We start from the raw sequence: 22,811 nt of genomic DNA on the forward strand, positions 1-22,811 counted from the left end.
TCTCTTAACCCCTTGCATGGTAACCAAGAGCTGTTTCCAATGAACCTATATTTATATACTTTAACTTGCCTTACATGAAAGGCACTCCAAGACCCTCATTTTTTTAAGTATAGAAAAAGGGAGGAATGTTAGTATTTAGGCAGCTTGCTTCTGGGTTGCCTAGCAACCTATGATGTCATCATGTGGACCAGCTGTCACACCTGGCAGTGGGTAAGCTGTTCCTTAAAAGGATCAACCAGCCACTTTGTTGTTTTCTTGCCCTCTTACTCTCTTACTTTCTTGCTCTCTCCCCTTTCTCTGTCATGGCGCCTTCCTCCCTTCCCCCTATCATGTCATGCTACCCTCTCTCTTCATTTCCATCTAATAAACCTCTTTCATATAAAATCTGTTGTGTGCATCATCATTTCATTGGTCCTAATATAGAAGTCCCTGATTTCAAATAAATGTGATAGGGGTACATGCTGCTGACTGGCTGAATGATACTATAAGCCTTCCACCATGCCCATCTGACATTTTTCTTTTATCCTTAACAGCACCTCTTCTGACTGGGACTGCACTCCAGCATGCTGGACCCCGGCATTATCAAGCTGTGCCTCTGTTTGTGTGTGTAGCTCAGCAGCATAACCAAGAGCTGTAACACTCTGGTATCACCTGAAGCTTTGGAACACCCAAGCTTCCATTGCTACCAGTGATCTCATGTTAAAAAAAAATACTCCTCAGCAATCAAAAAGGAGGAAATCATGAAATTTGCAGGCAAATGGTGGGATCTAGAAAAGATCATCCTGAGTGAAATATCCCAGAAGGAGAAAGACAAACACGGTATATAATCACTTATATAGACCTATAAGATATGATAAACATAATGAAATCTGTACACCTAAAAAAGATAATCAAGAGAGCAGACATGGGGTAAGATTATCAATCCTCGTTTAGAAAGACAGATGGGATGTGCATTGAACGTATGACAGGAGTCTACTGAGCGCATTTGAAAGACTCTAACTAGCAGTGTTTTCAAAGCAAAGACTCATGACCAAACCTTTGGCAGAGTACAGGGAATCATAAGAAAGAAGGGGAGTTAGTCTGATGGGGAAAGGATAGGAGCTCCACAAGGACCAAATATATCTGGGCACAGGGTCTTTTCTGAGAGTGACATTCAACCAAGGACCATGTATGGATATAACCTAGAACCTCTGCTCAGATGTAGCCTGTGGTAGCTCAGTAACCAATTGGTTTCCCATAGTGAGGGGAACAAGGACTATTTCTAACAGGAACTCAATGACTGGCTCTTTGGCCTCCCCACCCCCCAAGGGAGGAGCAGTCCTGTTAGGCCACAGAGGAGAGCTTTGCAGCCAGTCCTGAAGATACCTGATAAAACAGGATCAGATGAATGGGGAGGAGGTCCCCCCATCAGTGGACTTGGACAGGGGCACGGTGGAGAGGAGGGAGGGAGGGAGGGACTGGGAGGGAATGAGGGATCAGGACACGGCTGGCATACAGAGTTAATAAAATGTAACTGATAAGAAAAAAATAAAATTAAAAAAAAAACTCTATCAACAGCAAACTTCAATACAGCAAGATTTTCATTTCTTAAAACATCACAGATATCAATGGCAATGAAGTTGGGCACCTTTATTGCAATGTATTTGTCCATAAAAGAACTAATCATTAAAACATAAAAAAAAAAAAAAAAACTAAACTGAAACACTGTGGAAAACTATTTCCACACCCCAGCCTAACACATGGGCCCCACCCTAGGGCACTCTAGCTGCCCCTGAGAGAAACGATACCCTCATTCTCTGTCTGGAAGCCAGTTTCATGACATTGCCAAAACCAAGGACTCCACCAAGAGAATCCTAGGGAGGGTGCTTAATTCTCATTCATAAAGGCAAATAGATAATAGATGTGGTTGAAGAGAGAAACAGGATGAGAGCCTTCCATAGATGTCTTCTGAAAGACTCCATCCAGCAGAGGATTGAAATAGATGCTGAGACTCTCAGCAAAACTTTGAGCAGAGCACAGTGAGTCTTGTGGAAGAGTCAGGGATAGAAGGACCTGGAGAGGAGTTCTACAAGGAGATCAACAGAGCCAACATATCTAGGCCCAGGGGTCCCTGCAGAGGCTGATGCACCAACCAAGGAACATGCATGGAGAGGACCCAGGTTCCCTACTCAGATATAGCCCGTAGGCAACAAACTTTCCATATGGATCATCCAGTAAGGGGAGCAGGGGCTGCCTCTGACATGAACTCTGTTACCTGCTCTTCCACCACTTCTCCAAGGAGGGCAAGATGGCCTTCCTAGGCCACAGGGGAAGAAGATGCAGGCAGTCTTAGAGACTTGATAGTTTGAGGTCAGTTGGTAATGGAGAGCTCCCCCTTTCTGAGGACTAGGGGACAGGGATGGGGGTGGAGAGGATGGAGGGTGGGTCAGACTGGAAGGAGTTGGGGATGATTGGAATGTAAAATGAACAAAAAAAAATTTTTTTTTTAAACCAGTGTATGAAGTAGTGGGTTTCCATATGGCTTTTCCAAACAGCCTTAGTTTTGTAAATCCAACCTCTTCTTCCTCTCCATCTCCACTTAAACTGTTGACCCTCAATGCCAACCACCTTTTGTTTTCTTCCTTTCGTCATTATGAGCCCTGTGGTCAGTTTGTCCCACAGAAGAATCATATGATTTAGGTAGAATTTAAAGATAGAGCTTGGGTTTCCCACTCTCTGAATATCTTTCTGAAACTTCTCTTCCTTTCTGGTGGCGTTGATAGACACAATTGAATTAACTGGGGTTCCTACAGCCATCCTATAATTTTGTTTTACTCTCAAGAAAAATGCTGTAAGAAATGGGAAATCACCCCAGTGTTTTCTTCTTCCAAAGCATCCCTAAAAAAAAAAAAAAAATCCATCTTCTTTATTATACCACTGAGTATTAAAAATTGATTCAGAATTGTGCTATCTGTTGAGGGGGTTAGATAGTCAGATGTTATTGGTAAAATGGAAAATCTTTCCTGATAGGGGAATTTTGTTCAAATTAAAAATTAAGATAGGAAGAATGGTATATTTTAAACATTCAGCCTTGCTAAGTGTTAGTTTTGTCTACACATCTGAACTTTTGGTATTCCTCAGTAAGATTTCTTTATATAGATCCTACACATTTCCCAGTAAATAGGATGTAAGTTTGTTATACTAAACCAATTGTGGTTATATTTTCATTGTACTTCTTATTTCAGCTGCACATTTTAGAACTGGGATGTTATGGAAATCTTTTTGGCAGTGGCCTTTTTTTTTCTTCTCTGTTGCACATCATTTGCTTTTTCCTCCATTACTAGCATATATTCTCTACTTAATGTCAAGTCAGCTGAGAATATCAGTTGTCCAGTTCAGTTCCTGGTATGTCACATAGATTTGTTGCCTCATTGAGCTCTTGGGTAATGATCATTGATCTTAGGTTGTTTCTAACTTTGCCTTTTCAGTACAGAGTTAACATATAAAAGACTATGAATGGGATGTGTTGTTGGCAATCATTTCATGTGCTATTAACTTCCACAGTTCTGCATGGGCAATTTAATGGCAGAATAGAAAAGGGTTTGCTGCCCATTTAAAAAATACATTGACCCTTCTCTGAAAGGATTTTTCTACAAACATGCAAAAATACCTTATGAATGATAGTCCTCCCCCCTCCCCCTTTGAGAAATATAGTTATTTGGTCTAACTTTAAAGAAAGAAAGTACTGTTAAAACAAAACTAGAAATAAAATGGTAACATAGGAATGAAGATCTATGGTAGAATGCATGAGCATGGATCTGAGTTTTATCAGCAACACCATGCACAGACACACCCCAAATAAAATTTTTAAAAGGCTTTCGGATAACACTTCAGGCTATCATTAAAGCCTAGTCATACATTAAGATCTGGAAATGGATTTACTTGTTTAAAGTAACAAAGGATATTAAAATTAAAAGTAGTACAAACACCAATCCCCATGTCTTTAAGCATGTGACTTTTGTCCTAAGTGTTATACTAGGTTGGATCCCCACAATTTTCCATGGAAATACTGAAACTCATTGTAGATTTCAGTGCATCTCTAGCGTCTAACAGGAACTTAATATTTGTTGAAGAGAATATAGTATTTTTTTTTCAGAAAAAGGATCTTAAATCTTAAATTGAGTTTAAGAAAATAAGGAATACAATTAATCACATGTTGTCCACAGTGGGGTGTCTGAGGGAGGGTTCCTAACACAATGAATGTCATCTAATGCTATGCATAACACAGTCTCCTACCAACCAATTACTGTTAACCAAAGAACTCACAAAAACAGACTAACAATACTTTATTGTCACTATTATTAAATGTATTGAATATGCCTTTGAAAGTGAATGTCCTGTCCCTCTGGTGAAACAGGGTTCGTTATTACAAAAGAAAATGAGAAGGTGACACATTTAAACAAAGAATACTTCTCAAATACTACACTCTCTTAATTTATATGGACCACAGGTATTCTACAAGCTTTCTACTAAATAAAGAGGACTGAACATTGTGAGTTTGTTGAGTTTGCCTGACATTTGTTTAAAAAGAGAAAATATTAGCATCCTGGAATAAGTTCCATTCCTGGTCCACTTTCTGCCCACTGAAAGAAATTACACTGCTTTTCTTTCTCAAAGGGACATACAAAAAATTTCTTCCCATTATTAGGTCCAATCTTCAGCACGGTTCTCATAATGGAGCGCTTGCCATGTCTGCAGAATGGGAAGAACAAGTCGGCCCACTAAGGGAGAAAGAAAAGGCGTTATAAAGAATACATGAAGTGACAGCGCTGAACATGCGGGACTAGCCTCATTTGATGTGATACTGATTGGTGACTATCAATTTGGCATTGTGAAACAGAAACTATTAGTTGCTGCACTTTGAAAGAGTCAAAGAAGCCTTTTATTTGCAATTTGTTTGAATCACATCATAAATTGCCCAAATTCCAAGCTTCACTTCATCTAAAGGCATATAAATTTCCTTCCTTTATCCAGAGTAACTGAAAACTACCAGAGCCTTGGTATTAAGCTGTCACCAGTGTCCTATCTATATGTCTGTTTTAGGTAAAATATTATCAAATATTTGTTTTAACTGTAACACTAAATTCTAGTAGTCTACTAGACAAAAGAAGGTCCTAGCAGGTACTTGCACAGACTAAATTAGGCAAATGCCAGTCTGCTCTTAGTATTTGGTCTCAAGACAGAAATTAAGGGAGCTGTGATAGTATTAGAAATATAAAATTACTAATATTTTTCCATTATTTAAAATAGTTTTTAAGAAAATCTGTGAATCTAGTATGAAATAAGTTTATCTTAAGTGTAGGACCAAAAGTCATCGACTTTCACGTGGGAATGTCTTTAAGAAGGTTTACACAATGGGAAGAGAAACATTTTATTTCTGTCATTAATATTATTTGCTGATTTAACACCCATGCTTTACTCTGAATATTAATATAGCCATTTAAAATGGAAAGGCAAACCCAGGCATACTGGTATGTCATTGTCATCCTAGTACTTGAGAGGATTCTATCTCAAACAAACAGACATACAAATAAATAACTGTGAAAGCAAAACTGATTATTTGCCACACTACAATAACCAGAATTCACTTGAACTACAGTAAGCATGTGGAATTTTATACATACTTCAAAAAATCCACACCGTGCTTCTCTGGGGAGAGGACAGGCATAAAACTGCCTCCACTTGTTTTCTCCATTTTTCCTCACAACTCGGAGAACACAAAGGCGGCTGTGCTTCTTACACCGAGGAACGCCAGTATTTACAGAGTGAGTATCATGTGTTGTCTTGGCTTGGGGTTCACTGTAATGACAGGGAGCACAATAATGGTAGGAGAGCAGCACGGAAAAGGTCACTCATGCCACTTTGCCTCATCCATTTAGCGTTACACCTATAGGAAGGCATTATAGGTTATTAAATTCTGAATTTTTTGATTCCTTGGGTAATCCTAATTGATTTGTAAACTATGTGTCAAAGGCATAAACCTTAAATTTCTGAATAAAAACAGCTGAGTTTGTAAGTACTATATCAGATTTTCTTAAGTTTTCACTTCTGATATTCATTTCTTCCCTTACCATGTATTGTAGTATATTCACTTTTATTTCCTCTAAGGTATTCTCAAGTCTACTTGGACCCCATCTCACAAAGCAAGCAGGGTAACAATCATCGCTAATTATTTTCTCATCTGCGGAAACTCTCATCAGTGCCCTGAGGAGGCCATCTTTTGAAAAGCTATTGTCCAGTTAAAGACAATTTTCTATGCCTTCCTTTGATCAAAATTACTATTTTCATCACAATAACATTCGAGTAAGAAGCAGGCTGCTTGGAAGAGAAGAAATGTACATTTTATGAAGTTTAGCAGGTGGGTTTCCTCTGTGTACAATTAACAGGAGTGTTTGAAGGTCGTCTCTGCACACAGTGAAGAGAGCCCAGGAGCTGATCCTGTCCTTCGGGTGTATATGCAGTTTCATTATAATTTTTAATTTTCTATATCTTGTATGTTTTAAATAATATGTGTGGACGGACCAACCAGTTCAGAAGAAAAGTATTCACGGCAATGAAAGAAAAGGGACAGGAACTTATCTCAGTTTTAGATGATGCACTTAGCATGTATAAAGTGGGTTTGATTCCCAGCACCAAAACAAAACAAATGCAACAACAAAACAAGGCCTGAACCTCTCCATCAAGTCCCTATGTGTAATTCTCTTAATATAGAAAAGTTCTATTTTCACATTGGGGGATATTTCTAAAATAACAACAGTAACAATTTTATTAATTACCTCAAGGTCACGAATTTTTCCTGAATATTTTCCTTTTCTCCTGGCTTACAAGACTAAATTTTGTAACATTTGTTTCAATAATGATGCTCATAAAGACGCAGCATATCTAACTGGAATGTTCAGAGGATATACTCATTCACTTGTGAGGAAACTAATTTATATTTTATGAAAGATAAGATTAAATACATTACTTTAAAAATATCTGCTGCCATAGACCTTAGGGAATCTAATACAGTTTTGAAAGCTGCCATTTGTAATATTGGAGTAGCTAGTGGGATTGCAATGGACAGTATTTTCATTAAATATTTCACCAGTAACTATTTTTGTTGTTTCTCTCTTCAGAGTGGTTGGTAAGTGATCTTATATCTTAGAGAGATGGGTCACACCAAATCAGGAATAGAAAATCTGGAAGGCAATGGCCAGGCTTTTGTTTTCCACAACCTCTCTTCCACCAATGATCTGCAGATTCAAAACTGTAACTTTAAGACAAGCTAAGTATCCAGGTGACAACAGAGAAGTCAAGAGATTTGAAAATAGAAATGGTGTCCTAAACAGTATAAAGCAAAATTCAAGGGAGAAACAAAATGAAGCTAAGTGTAGTAGTAGAAATTAATGAAAAGGTGCATATTAAAGTGTGCAAACATAAATACACAGTTTTATATGTACTTTTGATGGCCCTGGTGCGTCAGGCCTGTAATCCCAGCATCGAGAAGAATGAGACAAGAGATCTGTCTTCTCAAACGCAGCCTGGTAAGCCTGGCAAGAGCTTGTCTTAAATACAGAAGGAAGGGCTAGGGATCGAGTTCCACAGGCTTTGAGAGGAGCCTGAGATTAAAATACTAAAAAGAGAGCAATAACAACAGCAGTAAAAAAACTGAAACAATGTTACACAATGTTTGAAGTGTTAAACTTGGTAACTTTTAGTTCAACATTTCTCAGTTCACTTGCCTTATATTTTATCCCAAAATTTCACAGACTTAAGAAGAGATTTAGTCTTTACTATTGTAGCTTATCTGAGGAACAAAGGTGGGGGGGTGGGACTCAAGAGGAGAGGCTCCAATGCCTTGCCTCTTCTTCATTGTCTTCCTTTAGGTGTCTTCCCTGGCATAAAGGTGAAGACAAAACTGTCTATATGTTGTCCTATCCTTGGTACCTACACTGTGTTCCACTAACTAGAAACATTATTATCACCCAGGGGCTCCTCAGACTCACTGAACTACCCACCCCTTCCTCCAAATCACTTTGGAATCAGCATCTGCTTGCTAACAAGATTCCCAGGTGATTCATATGCACATTGAGCAGTGAAGGGCTGAGTTAATGTAACCAAGAGTGCCACCTGTGATCACATCAGCTCTAAATATGCATAAGCTACCCTCAATTTTACCATAGAAAACATTATCCCGGCTAATGAAATGTTCTGCTTCATCGAGGATACCTTGGTTCCTCTTTGTTTCAATTACTATTTACAAACTTTCTAAACTGTAGCAGAGCATTTTCCTAGGTAAATTTAGGATTAAAAAAAAAAAAAAACAAAACAAAACAGTTGAACTAGTTTGGTGAATTAGGCTCATCATTTGAATATTGGTTTATAAATGGCATAGTAATAAAGTAGACCAGGATTTGGCAAAACCATTTCAGACAACACGTATTTTAAGCTTGTGCGTCTTTATGGCAACTAGTCAATTCTGTTGTTTTTAATACAAAAATAACTAGACAAATGGAAATGAAACATTACACAGGTGTTAGGCTAGATCTGGCCTTGTTGGCTGTAGTTTTCTGCAGTAGACATCATTGGAATCAAGGACAAAGACTCAGGCATAACAAGTTCTCAATAAATAGTAAAATGATAAAATTGCTGTCTGGTACGTGCAAAACACATCTTTAGCACCTTAAAAATAAATACATTAACAATAAAAAAAATCATATATTGATTCAAAACTATCCTTGTTATGACAAACTGCTCTATTATCAATAACTAATTAATTAATAAGTTATTGATTTTATATAACATAAATATACAACTTATATTGGATTTTATATAACTTATATTGGAACTAGTTACTGGCTTAATCGGTCCAACTGAATGTGGATCTGACCATCCAACATTATTTCAAAGATTAAAGTAAACCGAAATTTAATAAGTGAGGCACTGAGAACTCCAAAGGTGAAGCAGCACAAGGGTAAGGACTTGGAGACAGACTGACGAAGCAGACATGGGAAAATGGGAATGATTTCCGAGGTGTCCTTTTACTGTTCCCCGTGACCCTCTGCATGGTACTCTAGCTAGAACACATGGCTTCTTTGAAAATGTACCACGGTTCTTCTGTGTTTACAGTAATTAGATCAAAGATTTTAAACTCATTTTAGAAGCTATTGTTAACTGCTTAAAAATTGGTTCAATTATCTAATTTATCATCTGGTAAGTGAATAACATTCAAGTATATTTAGAGACCAATCCAAAAATAAGCCTTGTCAAGTAGCATGCAACAGCATAGCAAAGAGATCACTAATTAAGGGAACAAAAGTCAAATTAATTACCCTATGATTACTAAAGAAAATAAACTGGCTATAAATTCTGAGTGGACCACCTGTTTTAACAGTGTTTCGTGGTGAACTTCTGGTAAGCATCTTGTCCAGGAGATGAACACTCTAGCTGCCAGACAAGGAGAAAAAAATGAAATAAATGACAGTAATTTGCAATTTATTCCTTGTAAAGTAGCTGGGTGCAGAAGGGCTGCTGGGTGAATTCATTTCATCACTTGACATTTATTCTGCTACTTGATCTTGATTGATTGTGGAGTTTCATCCCGATGCTCTTCTATTCAACACACACACACACACACACACACAGCTGTAACATTTCTAAGCAATGCTGTGCACTGTGATTAATCATACGATTCTACTGTTAATGGCTTATGAAGAAATCATTTAAATTTAAGGTTACATTAATGATTTTTTAAATTCTTAATTCATTAGTTAAATTGTCTTTTTTTTAATAGCATGAAAGAAATAAAAATATGCCAGATATTTCATCTGGGTAACTTTAAAACAAGTACTTCTACTTCCTTCCAGTTATGCTGGTGAAAAGAAACATGATTAAAAGCAATTTTCTTCTACAGGACGGCCTCGCAACTCAGACTGTAGCGCTTCCTGATTTTTATTTTGAGGCACTAGTAAGAACTAGAGTGAAAAGATGTATTTATCTAGTCAGTTAAAAGTTCAGGCCGCCATAGCTTAGTTCAAATATATCACAAGCTACAGTTATACTAGTAGTGTTAAATGATTATGAACAAAATATTTTTAAGGGTCAAAATCATCAGGATTAACTCATGATAGAAGATTTAAAGGCAGGATAAGATGTTGTAAATAAATGCACATACTGGGCAAAAAAACTGTCTGAGAATTGTTATGAAGCAAGCTTTAAGGATTCCCAGAGTGTGGATTACACCAATTGCCTGCAAATTTCATGATTTCCTTGTTTTTAATTGCTGAGTAGTATTCTACTGTGTAAATGTACCGTAATTCCTGTATCCATTCCTTCCTTGGTTGAGGGACATCTGGGTTGTTTTCATGTTCTGGCTATTACGAGTAAAGCTGCTACAAACATGGTTGAGCAAATGTCCTTGTTGTGTACTTGAGCTTATTTTGAATATATGCCTAGGAGTGGTATAGCTGGATCTTGAGGTAGCACTATTCCTATATTTCTGAGAAAGTCCCAGATCGATTTCCACGGTGGCTGTACAAGTTTACATTCCTACCAACAATGGAGGAGGGCTCCCCTTTCTCTACATCCTCTCCAGCATGTGTTGTCACTTGAGTTTTTGATCTTAGCCATTCTGATGGGTATAAGGTGAAATTTCAGGGTCATTTTGATTTGTGCAGATGAGACCTGATAGGCTAGGGTCAGATAGAAGGGCAGGAGGCTCTCCCCTATCAGTGCACTAGGGAAGGGGCATAAGGGGAGAAGAAGGAGGGAGGGTGGGACTGGGAGATGAGGGATGGTGCTACAGCCAGGATACAAAGTGAATAAATTGTAGTAAATAATAAATCAATTTTAAAAAGTTCACAACAGATGGTCCCTCATCCCACTGTTCAGTGGAGAAATCTCTTCATCAATAAAGCATAGATAAGGAACATCTATTAATCAAATTCCCCTATAAGTACTTCAGGTTCCATGGTAACTGTCTTCCTTTGGTAAGAAAAGACATTATTCATTTTATTTACTCTTCATTTAAAATGCAACAAAGGGTCCGTGAAATGGCTCAGTGGGCAAAGGGTGCTTGCCACCAAGTCTGATTACCTGAGTGCAGCACCTGGAACCTACACAGTGGGAGCTGAGACTTTCGTAGACTGTCTTCTGACCTCTGCATGCCACCCTACCCCAATACATGCATACCTCTAAAAATTTAAATTCTACGTATGAGTGTAGCAAATGAATTGCGGTGAAGACATTTGCAAAAACCACTTGTGGCGATATGTCTTTTTCTGATGGATGCTTACTGGGCTGTGACAGGAAGCCTAGGTAAGGAGAGGGAATGAGGCTAGTAAGGGTGATCAGCAGAGGCTGGCTGCCATACTCCTGAAGCAAAGGGGGACGCCCCACTTCTTACAGCTCAGCTATCAGTTGGGGATCTTCTCCTGGCCCTGTAGCTGATGGCAGTTTCATGAAACACATCTGGCATGTATAGTACTTAACAGGAGTTGTAATCTCTCTTTTTAGATATAAAATTATCATGGATGCTCTTTGAGAAAATTTGGTTAAAACAGAAGAAGAAAAATTCCACATCACCAAAGATACAGCCAGCTTTCTGACTTTCTGTAATAGAAATGCAACAAAGGGTCTCAGGTTTCGCTTTTTTAAAATAGAAGATGCACACTAAACTTTTGTAGATAATGGTTTCCCTCAGAACTTTGCTTTTCTAGGAAGAAATGCAGATGTGCCACTCACAATGCTTTGACTTTTCCATGGTGTAAAAGAAACTGGTACATAGTAGAAGCCAGGGCTCAAAATTTTGGTCTTTACTCAAGCTAGTGGCATACAAGCTAATGATTTCTCTCAATTATTGACAAGCTTTAACTCCCAAAAAGACACATGACATGAAGGAGAAAACTGGGACCTTACAGTGCCATGTTTTGCTAGACTGATGTTAAGAAGACTGAGTGAAGATAGTGAATTTTCAACTTATGACAGGCTTATTGAGCTATGACTACCTTGGAAATCAAGAAATATCTGTATATAAGATATCAGCAGATAACTGGTATGACTATGGGTGCTTTAAAGAGTTTTCTATATTTTCTGATATTTTCCAAATATGTCATATTGAACATATGGTTGTATTCAGGAAAAGAAGGAAAAAAAAGCTTGTTGGAGATAAGGGAAAATATGTTCCATTTCTTTTCTGTGCTAACATTAATTAGCTAGAGAATGAAAAGCAAGCAAATTGTTATGATAATTTTTCAGGGCTTATGTTACTAAAAGCAATTTAACTTCCTTTGCAATGGATAAATTTTCTACCTGCTTTGAACCTGATGCAGTACATTTGTATTGTCTGTATTGCTTTACAGATTGTAAAAATACTAAGGTGGGTGTTGATGGTGCAAGCCTTTAATATTAGTACTCAGGAGGCAGAGGCAGGTGGATCTCTGTGAATGACTTCCAGAGCAGTCAGGGATACACAGGGTAACCAGGTCTTGAAAAACCAAACAAGCAATAAAATCAAAAACAAAAACAAAACCTTTAATGCAAATACTCTAAAGACCAAAATTAGAAATACCATACCTGTTAGAAAGTCCAGAGTTGTAACTGCTAAGGTCTGTTGCCGAAGAATGAGCTGTTTTCAATTTTTTATGTGCTGAACTAAATAATTTAGACTGGGTACAAACTGTAGGTGATATGTTTGCCTTGTTGGATTGTTGAGTTATGTAGTTTATTCCTTCTCTGGAGAGGTGCTGTGGATCACTGAAACACAGGTCTTTAGGAGGAAAGTTTTGAAATTCCCCACCTATTATCTGGTTTGGGCTTTCCTTTCTGGCCAAAGTACTGGATCTATTGCTGAAATCAGTCAAGACAAGGGTCATACTTCCAAATACAGTTTTCCTGTTGATCTTCAGTTCTGTATGTGTCTTCTCAAAATCATTACAAGGGTACTTCACTAAGCTGTTAGAGGCAGTGAAATTCTTTTCACTCCTAAGCACTGAATCTGGAAAAAAAGATAAGTAATTTTACAGTATTCCTAAAAATATAACATATACTGATTATTTGAAAGAGATTTGATTTTAAATTTTAGTTCATTACAGTAAGCAAATAGGCACAACCTGGAGGTGGCTGTGATGCTCACTTGGACATGAGGTAGTGAGTCATCTTCAGCTTAGGAAATAAAACATCAACAACCGATAGGAACTGAAAGGTGGTGTTAATAACAATTTACATTTGCCTTTTGATGTTTAAATATCTAAAGACTAATCAGCTAGCAGTTCTGTTAATAGTAGGTGAAGCATTAAACAGTGGTAATTAAGAATAATATCCCACAAAGCCTCGGCTTGGCAGCTAGAGACTAATGTATGGACAAGAGTATCTCTCTGACTGCAGGACCAAATGAAAAGTTTCCTTAACATTAGTAAAAAAGAAATATGGACCCTTTATGTTGGTGAGAATAAAGGCTTCAACAAATACCCTAGAATTTTGGAATCGGCATCATAATATGATCGATATTATAGGTAAGACATGTCTTCACATACAAAAACTGAAAACAATAGTTAGTGAGACACATAAAGGCATTACAGAATTCTGAAATAAATGTAGAAATCCGAGACTGATTTTCAGCAGCTTCTCTCTTGGGTGATACTAAAGGAGGTGCAGTCCCTGCGACTTAGCAAAGCTGTTGGAGGGGTGATGGCTGCCTCTCAGGCCCGGGGAACACAACACAATACAGCCGCTAATACAATGCAGGGGTCCTTAAGTCAAGAACGAACTTTCTCATCTCTAATTGGGGAAAGAAATAACACTCTGAGAACACAATGGAAGCTGCATCAGTGAGATGGCTCTTAATCACAGGTTTCCTCTGAGGTTTTACATTCTCTGAACGCGCGAGGATTGTGAGCTGTAAAGAGTTATTTTGAAGGATTTCAATGAAATCAGTACAATTGTCTGGGTAAAGATTTTAATAACAAGGGGTAGGAAGGAGAAAGAAGAGAAAAAATTCAGCATTTTTCAATTCCACCTGCAAAGACATTCTTACAGAATTCCTCCCTTTCAATTTATGAAACACTTGGACTGAATAACAAACTAGAAAGTTGCTGAAATCTGCATAAAACAAAGCTTTATTGAATAATTCATTAGAAACAGTAGAGAACAGATGTGATCATCTCAGTGTTTGAGATACAAAGGCACATACTGTTTTAGGAAAAGCATGTTTTCCCTCTCTGCTTTTTTTTTCTTTCATTTTTTTTTTTTAATATTTTCAACAGACTATCAGCCTAGTTTACAAGAAAAGGCTGGCGATTCCTCTAAACATGAGACAGAAAGCACTTCATTTGGTTATGGACTATCAAGGTAGAGCACAATATCTACTTGCCTAGACAATAAATCCTCTTACAAGTTTTATGAACTCAAAACAAAATGTCATGCTTACCAACAGGCCTTGCGGTCAAGCAAGCATCACAGGCCTTAGCAGAGGGTTGGTTTATGAGGGTACAAACCACACAGGACCACTGCTCTTCAGATTTCTTAGCCACTGAGTCTGGAAGGCAATCCTCTCTCCTAGAAGTCCAGCTGATTGCAGCATTTCTTGTTGGCAGTTTGCTGTAAAATAATCTTCTAAATCAATCATACATAGACCTGTTTTAATATATATATAATATATATATTAAGATATATATATATATTATATATATTATATATATATTATATATAATATATATATCTTATTCTTACATGTTCTGGATATTTTAGAAACATTGATAACACAATTCCATTTATTATTGTTTAAAAGTCACTGACTTGGAGAGGTGCATGGGAGGAGATGAAGGAGGGACGGTGAGATTGGGAGGGAATGAGGGAGGAGGCTACAGCTGAGATACAAAGCGAATAAAATATAATTAATGTAAAAAATAAAAATTAATTAAAAAAGTCACTGACACATAAGATAACTAAGTTTTACTGATTGTTGCTAAATTCAGAAATAGTACCATGTTTAAAAAACAAAACAACAAAACAACCAAAAGCATTTGCTATAACCAGCAGGAAGCATTTTGCAAATATTTTAAATAGTACTTTCCAAAGCAAAGCTGAAATATTACTTATTCAATTAATTCAGAAAAAGAAAACGTTATTCTAAGGATAGAGCACTGAAAACAAAATGAAAAAGAAGACATGCATTTGAAAGAGAGCATGGATGAGTATATGGGAGGGCTTGGAGGGAAGAAAGGAAAGGGAGAGATGAAGTAATTATAATTACAAACATTTTTTTAAAAATGGGGATAAAGGAGGAAATAAAATGAGAAAAGCTTTACCTGACTTCATGTTCCCAGAAAAGGAAATTCTAGAGATCCTAGACTTTTCAACAGTATTTCCTAAGCAATATACTGATTACCTAATCCATAATGATGAAGAAAGATATTCAAGTGTTAGCTCTCACAAAGCCTCTTTATGTTGACTAAGTTATCACTATTGCATATGTAGTTTTTACGTTAAGGAACAGTAAGGCCAAACCTGATGTTTAGTGACGAATGAAAACCATGATTCTCTACCCACTGGTCATTACTAATTGACAAGTGTGCTTCTAGGGCTCTAATACACTTCCTGTCTCAGGACCCAGGTGGGTAGTGCTTCGGCAGTGCCACCAATTCCAAGTGTTAACCGTGAGAAAAGCTCTTGCAGAATGCCCACACAGTACACATTGTTTTAAGAGCATAGCTTCTCTGACTCTCAAAGGTAGCCTTGCCTTCTGTAACACCTTCCTCTTTTTATGCAAACACACAAGCCCTTACATCCAGGCTTGTTTGGTAAAATAATGAATAGCACAAGGAAATCTGAAAGTTAAGATGCATCTCATTATGATCCCTTTATCTTCATCTTGACTTCTAACACAGTATCTCATGTGTGTATAAAACTCTCAGCCTACAGTATTGTTCACCTGACCTAACTCCTGGGCACCACAACTTGCTCTGAAAGGCAGCAGGCTTTGTTGAACATGATGAACACAATTTAAATGACCTTCAGATTTCTCAGTGTGCCTCAAGGCTTTATTATTGCCATCTTCTACTATACTAATCATGAAAGGATGTATATAATTTTATCTGGAGGCTTCTGGATCTCTTTTGCTGTTGCTGCTCCATCTCTTAATCACACCAGTAATAAGTTCTCCCCAGTCTCTACAAGCACACACAGCAAAAATTCACATTCAATGTGCTGTAGTACACTGAAGAATGACTCTCCAGGTCATGTGAGATAAAGGAAAATGTTGCTTTATGAAGAGTCTTCGCAGGTGAAATTGAGAATACTGACCTAAAGAGACCTGTCCTTATAAGGGTGGAAAGGCAGACCTGATACACATAGAAACAAAGATACTGTTTAAAAAGGCAACAACTATCATGATATAACCACACATCAAAAATGCTGGCAACTAACAGAGGCTCAAAGAAGCAAAGATGGATCATCTCCTAGGACCTTCAGTAGGAAGAGAGACTTGTCAGCACTTTCTTTCAGATTGATGATATTACTCAGGCTTCTGGCATCCCAACTAGAAAGAATAAATTTCTCCTGCTTTACACTAAAAGCATGGTAATCTGTCATAAAACCCACATGACACTGATACAGACAACAGTCATGATCCCATAGTCTATAGCTCTGCCATTTTGTTTCAGTAAAAAAATATCAGCATTTTCTGAACAAAACAGAACTCTAGACGTCAACCTAACATGTCCTTACATCTTACATCCAGCCCTTCAACAAAATTCTAGGTTTAGCGTTCTAGAGCTTCACATGTGCTTCTAACAGTGTAAGGTGGAGAAGGCAGGTATGGTATGGAAGCAATGAGAGCAGCTGCCTGCCCGAGGCACATTGACAGCCCTGGTTAGCTGAGTTACTTGCACAGCTTCTAGTCCTTGAGGCTCTGGTTTCCTATAGCTTTTCTATTAAGTCTAAAAAAATGCCTCAATATTAATTTGACCTCTTTAGTGCATATTTTGTAGATGGCAATTGCAATCAAACTCTCTTCCCCAAAGAAGCTAATTGCATCAATACTAAGTCAGCACAGTGTTACTTTCAGTCTTCCAAATGCCCTCAAGTTGTTCCAGCCCTTCAAATACCCCTGCAGGTGAGAATCATGGTAAGTTCTCATTAACCTACAACCAATCACAAGCGCTTTCTATTCTATTCTATATGGGGTTTTGAAGCTAGGGCTGTGTCCTTATATGAGAACAAATCACTTGAACACTCACCTTTGTAGGAGTCTCCAAATAAGATAGATGCTTTTTTCCTCATACTTCTCCACATTCTGGTTTCCCTGCTCGAAATTCCTCTTGTTTGTGATGAATCCCTACTTAAATCCACACTAGAAAATTGACCTTTTCCATCCTAGATACATTTGTTTCTGCCTCTGTAGCTCTCTTGCTAGTAAAACTGATATAGCCATTCAGAGCGCCTCCACTTCTGTGTTTAACCATGCAGGTGCCAGGGCCCACCTCAGAACTTGAGAGGTTTGAGGGGTTGTGATAGTCTGCCTTGCATTCCCAGAGTCTAGCAGATTATAAGAGGTAAATAACACATCATAAAAATTATTTTTAAAAAACTATTTAAGAAGCTGGGCGTGGTGGCACATACCTTTCATACCAGTACTCAGAGAAGCAGAGGCAGGCGAATCACTGTAAGTTCGAGGGCAGCCTTGTCTACAAAGCTGGTCCAGGACTACCAAGGCTATACAGAGAAACCTTGTTTCAAAAACCAAAACAAAACAAAAACCCACAACAAACAAAACACCAAAAACCTTTATAAGACTGTAAGAGTCAGTTTCACCTAATAGGGTAATATTCTTATACATAGGTTATGCTCACTATATATAAGTGTGAATAGAAAATTATATATTCCCTTAAAATGGGAGACTTTTTTATTATTATTATTATTGTTGTTGTTTTTTCCACAGAGACTGATACCCCAACTAAGGGCCATGCAGGAAGAGGACCTAAAACCCCTGCTCAGATGTAGCCCATAGACTCAATCTTCAAGTGGGTTCCCTAGTAAGGGGAGCAGGGGCTGTCTCTGGCATGAACTCAGTGGCAGGCTCTCTGATCACTTCCCCCTAGGGGGTGCAGCCTTGCCAGGCCACAGAGGAAGACAATGCAGCCAGTCCTGATGAGACCTGATAGGCTAGGATGTGATAGAAGCAGAGGGGGACCTCCCCTATCAGTGGACTGGGGGAAAGGCATAAGGGGGAGAAGAGGAGGGAGAGTGGGAGTAGGAGGAGAGGAGGCAGGGGGTCACAGCTGGAATACAAAGTGAATAAATTGTAATAAATAATAATAATCAATAAAAATTGCAAAAAAGGGACGTGATCACCAAAAATCAGAAACATCAGAAGGATTCATGACAGTTACTGGAGTTGGTAGATTTTAATGTGTGGACAGCCATTTTGATTGTAGCTCTTGGGCTTCCCAGACTTTTTAAAACTATGTTGAAATTCTCTCTTCTCCTCTCTCTTCCTCTTTCTCTACTCCCTTGTTCTCTCTTGTCCCCCTACCTCTGCAGGTTCTCTAGAACCTAGGAGTTGAATATGGGACTGAAGCCTTGCAAGGCAAGTGCTACCATCAAGCTGTAAGCTCAGCTCTTGAAATAACTTTAAATTAAAGTTAAAAAAATATTAGTTAATATAAAAAGTGCTCAAATATTTAGCAGATATAGAGAATATATTTATCTTAAAAATAGGGCAAGTAGTATTGGTTTTTAAGCTTTAAAAATTATACATACATTTATCTTGCAGTGTGTAAATGGTTCTCCAAGGTCTTAAACTGAAATCCAGTATATAAAATAGGATTAGGGCGAGATGAAGGAAAGAGATTACATGCCCCATGACACTTCTAGTACAGCAGGGCTCACAGGTAAACCTAAATCTCTTTCAGGAACCCTGAGTCTTTAAAACCCCATTTCCAAACCCCTTGGAATTGACAAGTATCTTATTTATATGATTAAATATAATTTACTTCACTACTTAGAAGAAAAAGGAAAATGTTAACCTCATAAGCTGGAAAAAGTGATAGATTCTAGACAAACATGGAACATTAGTCATTTATCCAGTAGGCAGATAAACCGAAGGTCTTCCATGTGCTTGACACTGCGTTAAATGCATGGAGTCACACAAACACATAACGGTATCGTGAAAAATAAAATTAGAACCCCCTACAACAAATCCAGTTAATTGTCTGATGATATTTTCTATCTCTGTGATAATAAAATAGGCTGACAGGAGAGGTATATGAAAAAAAAAAAAAACAGTTTAAAACGGGAAACCAGAGTATAAGTTACACAGAAGTAGAACACTGTGGGAGAAATGGCAGTTGAATGTGGAAACAGTTATGAAAACATAAGTTGTGAGCCTGTGCTCTCCACATAAACAAAGGCTCAGCCTCCTCCTCAGCTTCTATACAGCTGATCAGTACCTACTTTCTAGCTATTTCTAATTGCATCATTTTGTTTCCTCCCAACAAAAGCAATAGGTCATGGAAGCTCAGGTCGTTTCTTCATCTGTTCTCAGTGAGTGGAGCATTTTATGTTTCACCTAAAACTACCACGCAGGTAACCCTCATGGGTAGCATACTTACTACCACTCTTCTCAGAAATCTTCCTCACTCTATCCCTAATTTCCCAAAGCCAATAATTCTAATAATTGGTTTTGAGTTTTTTTCTATCACCCTACAAATTAGACATATCATAATTCTTATTAACTTTAAAAACAAGCAGTTCCGGTTCTAGCTCTAGTGCATTGACTCTGGCCTGACAACTATTCTCAGGCATTCCTCTGTACTGTTGTTCATAGGTGTTTTCAGTCTCATTGTCCTATGCTAACTGCATACTACCAGCAGCCTGGCAGTTCTGGTACATGCTCTGATTACTAGCTATCAGAGAGATAGTCCAAATCAGACATCTTACCATATTTGAGCATGTTGAGGGTTTTCTTTCTGACACTGAGGACAGAAATATGTCATCCTGCTGTTCTCCCCTAAGCGACACACAGTAATTTTGCAGTGACACTGACCACAGTTAGGACGCTTATAAACCTTATAGTGCTTAGAAATGGCAGATCCTTCTTTTTGGCACTAAAAAAAAAAAAAAAAAAAAAAAAAAGGAAAATAAATAAAATTATGATGTTATGTTCTAGACTGTTATTATAGGAAACAAAGATATATTCTGGAAATCAAGTCATCTCTGAAAATGTCAAAAAATTGTACATACTCTCATATAATAATTTTTCATCAAAGCAAAAGGTATTGACAAAATTCAGTAATGTCTATCAAATAAGGTTTGTATGAAATAATTGAGTCATTATGCTTTAACTTATTAGTATTCCAAACTGTTTCCAGCTTTATCCTCTTATCTAAATGATATATAAAAGTTCTGTATTTTAAAATGTCTTTTATGCTTTTAAGGCATTCTTAATTAAACATAATTACATGGTTGTAAGAAAAGGGCTAGATTAGCTTCAAATCTGATTGCTTTTAGAACAAGGAAGCTGCTCACTCAGTTTCAACGGCCAAAAATACTTATTTTTAGGGGATAAAATTTAACGAGAGCATTTTCTTTGTTGGCCTGATAAAGGACTTTTTTTTTTTTTAACTCTAGAGATTTGCTAGAAAAGAAAATAAAACCTCAAATACATCCTAACAGAGAATATGCTCTGTTTTGGTATAAGCTTCATTTCAAAGACATTTTATTTCTTCTGCTATAATTTTATTCTATACACATGTGTTTAAAGCACCTACAAAGATAATATTTTTCGTTTCCAACAGCAGTACAAAAAGGTAAAAACTCAGAAATATGACTATATATGGGTTGAAGCTACGTAAACAACATATATTAATTTAAGCAAGGTAGTGAAACACCCAATTTGATGTAGGCAGAATGGACTGTTTTCTATAGCCAATTTCCTCTGGAAGAATAAGTGGGCATGGGTCACTGTAAAATTGTCATTACTTCTGAAGGCAGTTAGGTACTGTAGGAAGTTCATTAACTCTCTATCTCTTTAGATCAATTAATGAAGACCGTTATAATACCTTCATCTCTGAGAACGGTAAAAACGTACATTTTGAATACAGAAAACAGATTGTGGTGGGAAAACAGGCTTAGTTATTATCCATTGTTTAAAAGATGAAGCACTTTTTCCTGAGGCTTGTATGAACATTACACAGCTTGCTAACTAACATGTTAGTGAGTACTTATGTCATCCATAGAACAGCTTTTGTTGTACATGCAGAAACATAATCTCATATTGCAGATTTTTACAAACCTAAACATCATCTAAACAACCTAAACAACACATAACCAATGGTAAAACCTGAATGAACCCAAGTCTATTTATCCTTAGAAAGTCTGTCTAAATGCTTTGTGTTTTCTATGTCTGAATACAACAATAATTTAAGGCAAAATAACAACAAAGCTGTTATCAAACTTAGCATAGCTATAACGAAATACATTCATAGTGAGGCAAGATGAGACTGACTTATGGCCTAAAATTTTAAGACACAAATTGTACCTGCCCTTCCCGTGCCACTCTAGCCCTCTTACCACTAGAGGGCTCCCTACTGCTTCAAGACCCTGGCAAAGGCAAAAGAGGCAACCACATGGTTGTATTACACATGGTTGAAAATCTTTGCTCTTACCCTGTAGAAGAGAATGCTGAAATCACGGATCATCTTCACAAGGTGATGGGTCTGTTTGTCTGACAGCTGACACACCTTAATAGAGAAATATAATTTCATAATTTACTCATGACTATAACAAAACCTCACCAGTTCTCTTAAACAGAATGACAGATTTAAAAATCCGGCACCTCTCCCAGTCCACTGAAAAGGGAGGTTCCCCCTCCCCTTCCCTCTGACCCTAGTCTATCAGGTCTCATGAGGAGTGGCTGTACTGTCTTCTTTTGTGGCCTGGTAAGGCTGTTTTCCTCTCTGGGGGAGGTGATCAAAGAACAGGCCAATCATTTCCTGTCAGAGACAGCCCCTGTCCCCATTACTATGGAGGCCACTTGAATACTGAACTGCCATAGGCCACCTCTGTGCAGGGGTTCCAGGCCATGTCCATGAATGGTCCTTGCACAAGTGGGGAAGAGGGAGGGTGGGATTGGGAGGAGAGGAGGAAGGAAGGTACGGGGGGATATAAACTGAATAAACTGTAATTAATAAAAATAAAAATAATAAAAAAAATCCGGCACATTCCCTCTCTTTACTGCGTTCTCATATTTGCCAGACAAGCCATCTTCCATGCCCTTGGTTCTGTTCTGAAAACATTCTCCAGAGAAGCCTAAGTGATCTTAAAAAGCTCATTTTTTTAAAAAGCTCATTATTTTAGTATTGCTGCATTAAACTAAGTTTTTCTCAGAGCTATAAAGCAGAAACTAACCTAAAATTATCATTAACTCGTTTCTTTTAAATTTTAATTTCTAATGATTTGGATTTTATCAAAACCAGCGAGAAACTATGTGCAAAACACAAAGAGGTACACGTGGACCTATATTAAAAAAGTTACTTAATATATTCTACTTAGTAGAAATAGTTGATACAGTTAGAATTTAGTTAGTAGTAACAAATCTGGATAGGAGCCTTAAATGCATTCTTCTTAGAAACAAATGGATTATTGCTGCCATTTCAGTCTCTCCCTTCTCTGTACCTTATTCAGCTAGTCACTATTCTTTAACATCTCTCTCTACTAATTCTGCCTCCTAGAAAAACAAGAGCTCAAGTCTCTTCAATTAGGGGAAAAAAAAATTCCATTCCTTATCCTAGTAT

At 37.6% G+C, this 22,811-nt stretch overlaps 1 protein-coding gene across 1 annotated transcript in view; it reads right to left on the reverse strand.

The window, feature by feature from the left end:
* Positions 1-4,372: 4,372 nt before the first annotated feature.
* The window catches only part of Neil3 (nei like DNA glycosylase 3), a 51,400-nt gene continuing 32,961 nt past the window's right edge, over positions 4,373-22,811 (reverse strand). Inside the window, exons 5-10 of the mRNA XM_055593616.1 lie at positions 21,684-21,758; positions 19,957-20,123; positions 14,447-14,616; positions 12,595-13,015; positions 5,664-5,838; positions 4,373-4,760 (exon numbers count right to left, since the gene is read on the reverse strand). Coding sequence (XP_055449591.1) covers positions 4,578-4,760; positions 5,664-5,838; positions 12,595-13,015; positions 14,447-14,616; positions 19,957-20,123; positions 21,684-21,758 — 1,191 coding nt within the window. The 3' untranslated portion in view covers positions 4,373-4,577. The remainder of the gene's footprint in view (positions 4,761-5,663; positions 5,839-12,594; positions 13,016-14,446; positions 14,617-19,956; positions 20,124-21,683; positions 21,759-22,811) is intronic.

Source organism: Psammomys obesus, unplaced genomic scaffold (assembly GCF_907164565.1).
Source record: "Psammomys obesus unplaced genomic scaffold, mPsaObe1.curated_primary_1811, whole genome shotgun sequence".
Taxonomy (NCBI): Eukaryota; Metazoa; Chordata; class Mammalia; order Rodentia; family Muridae; genus Psammomys; species Psammomys obesus.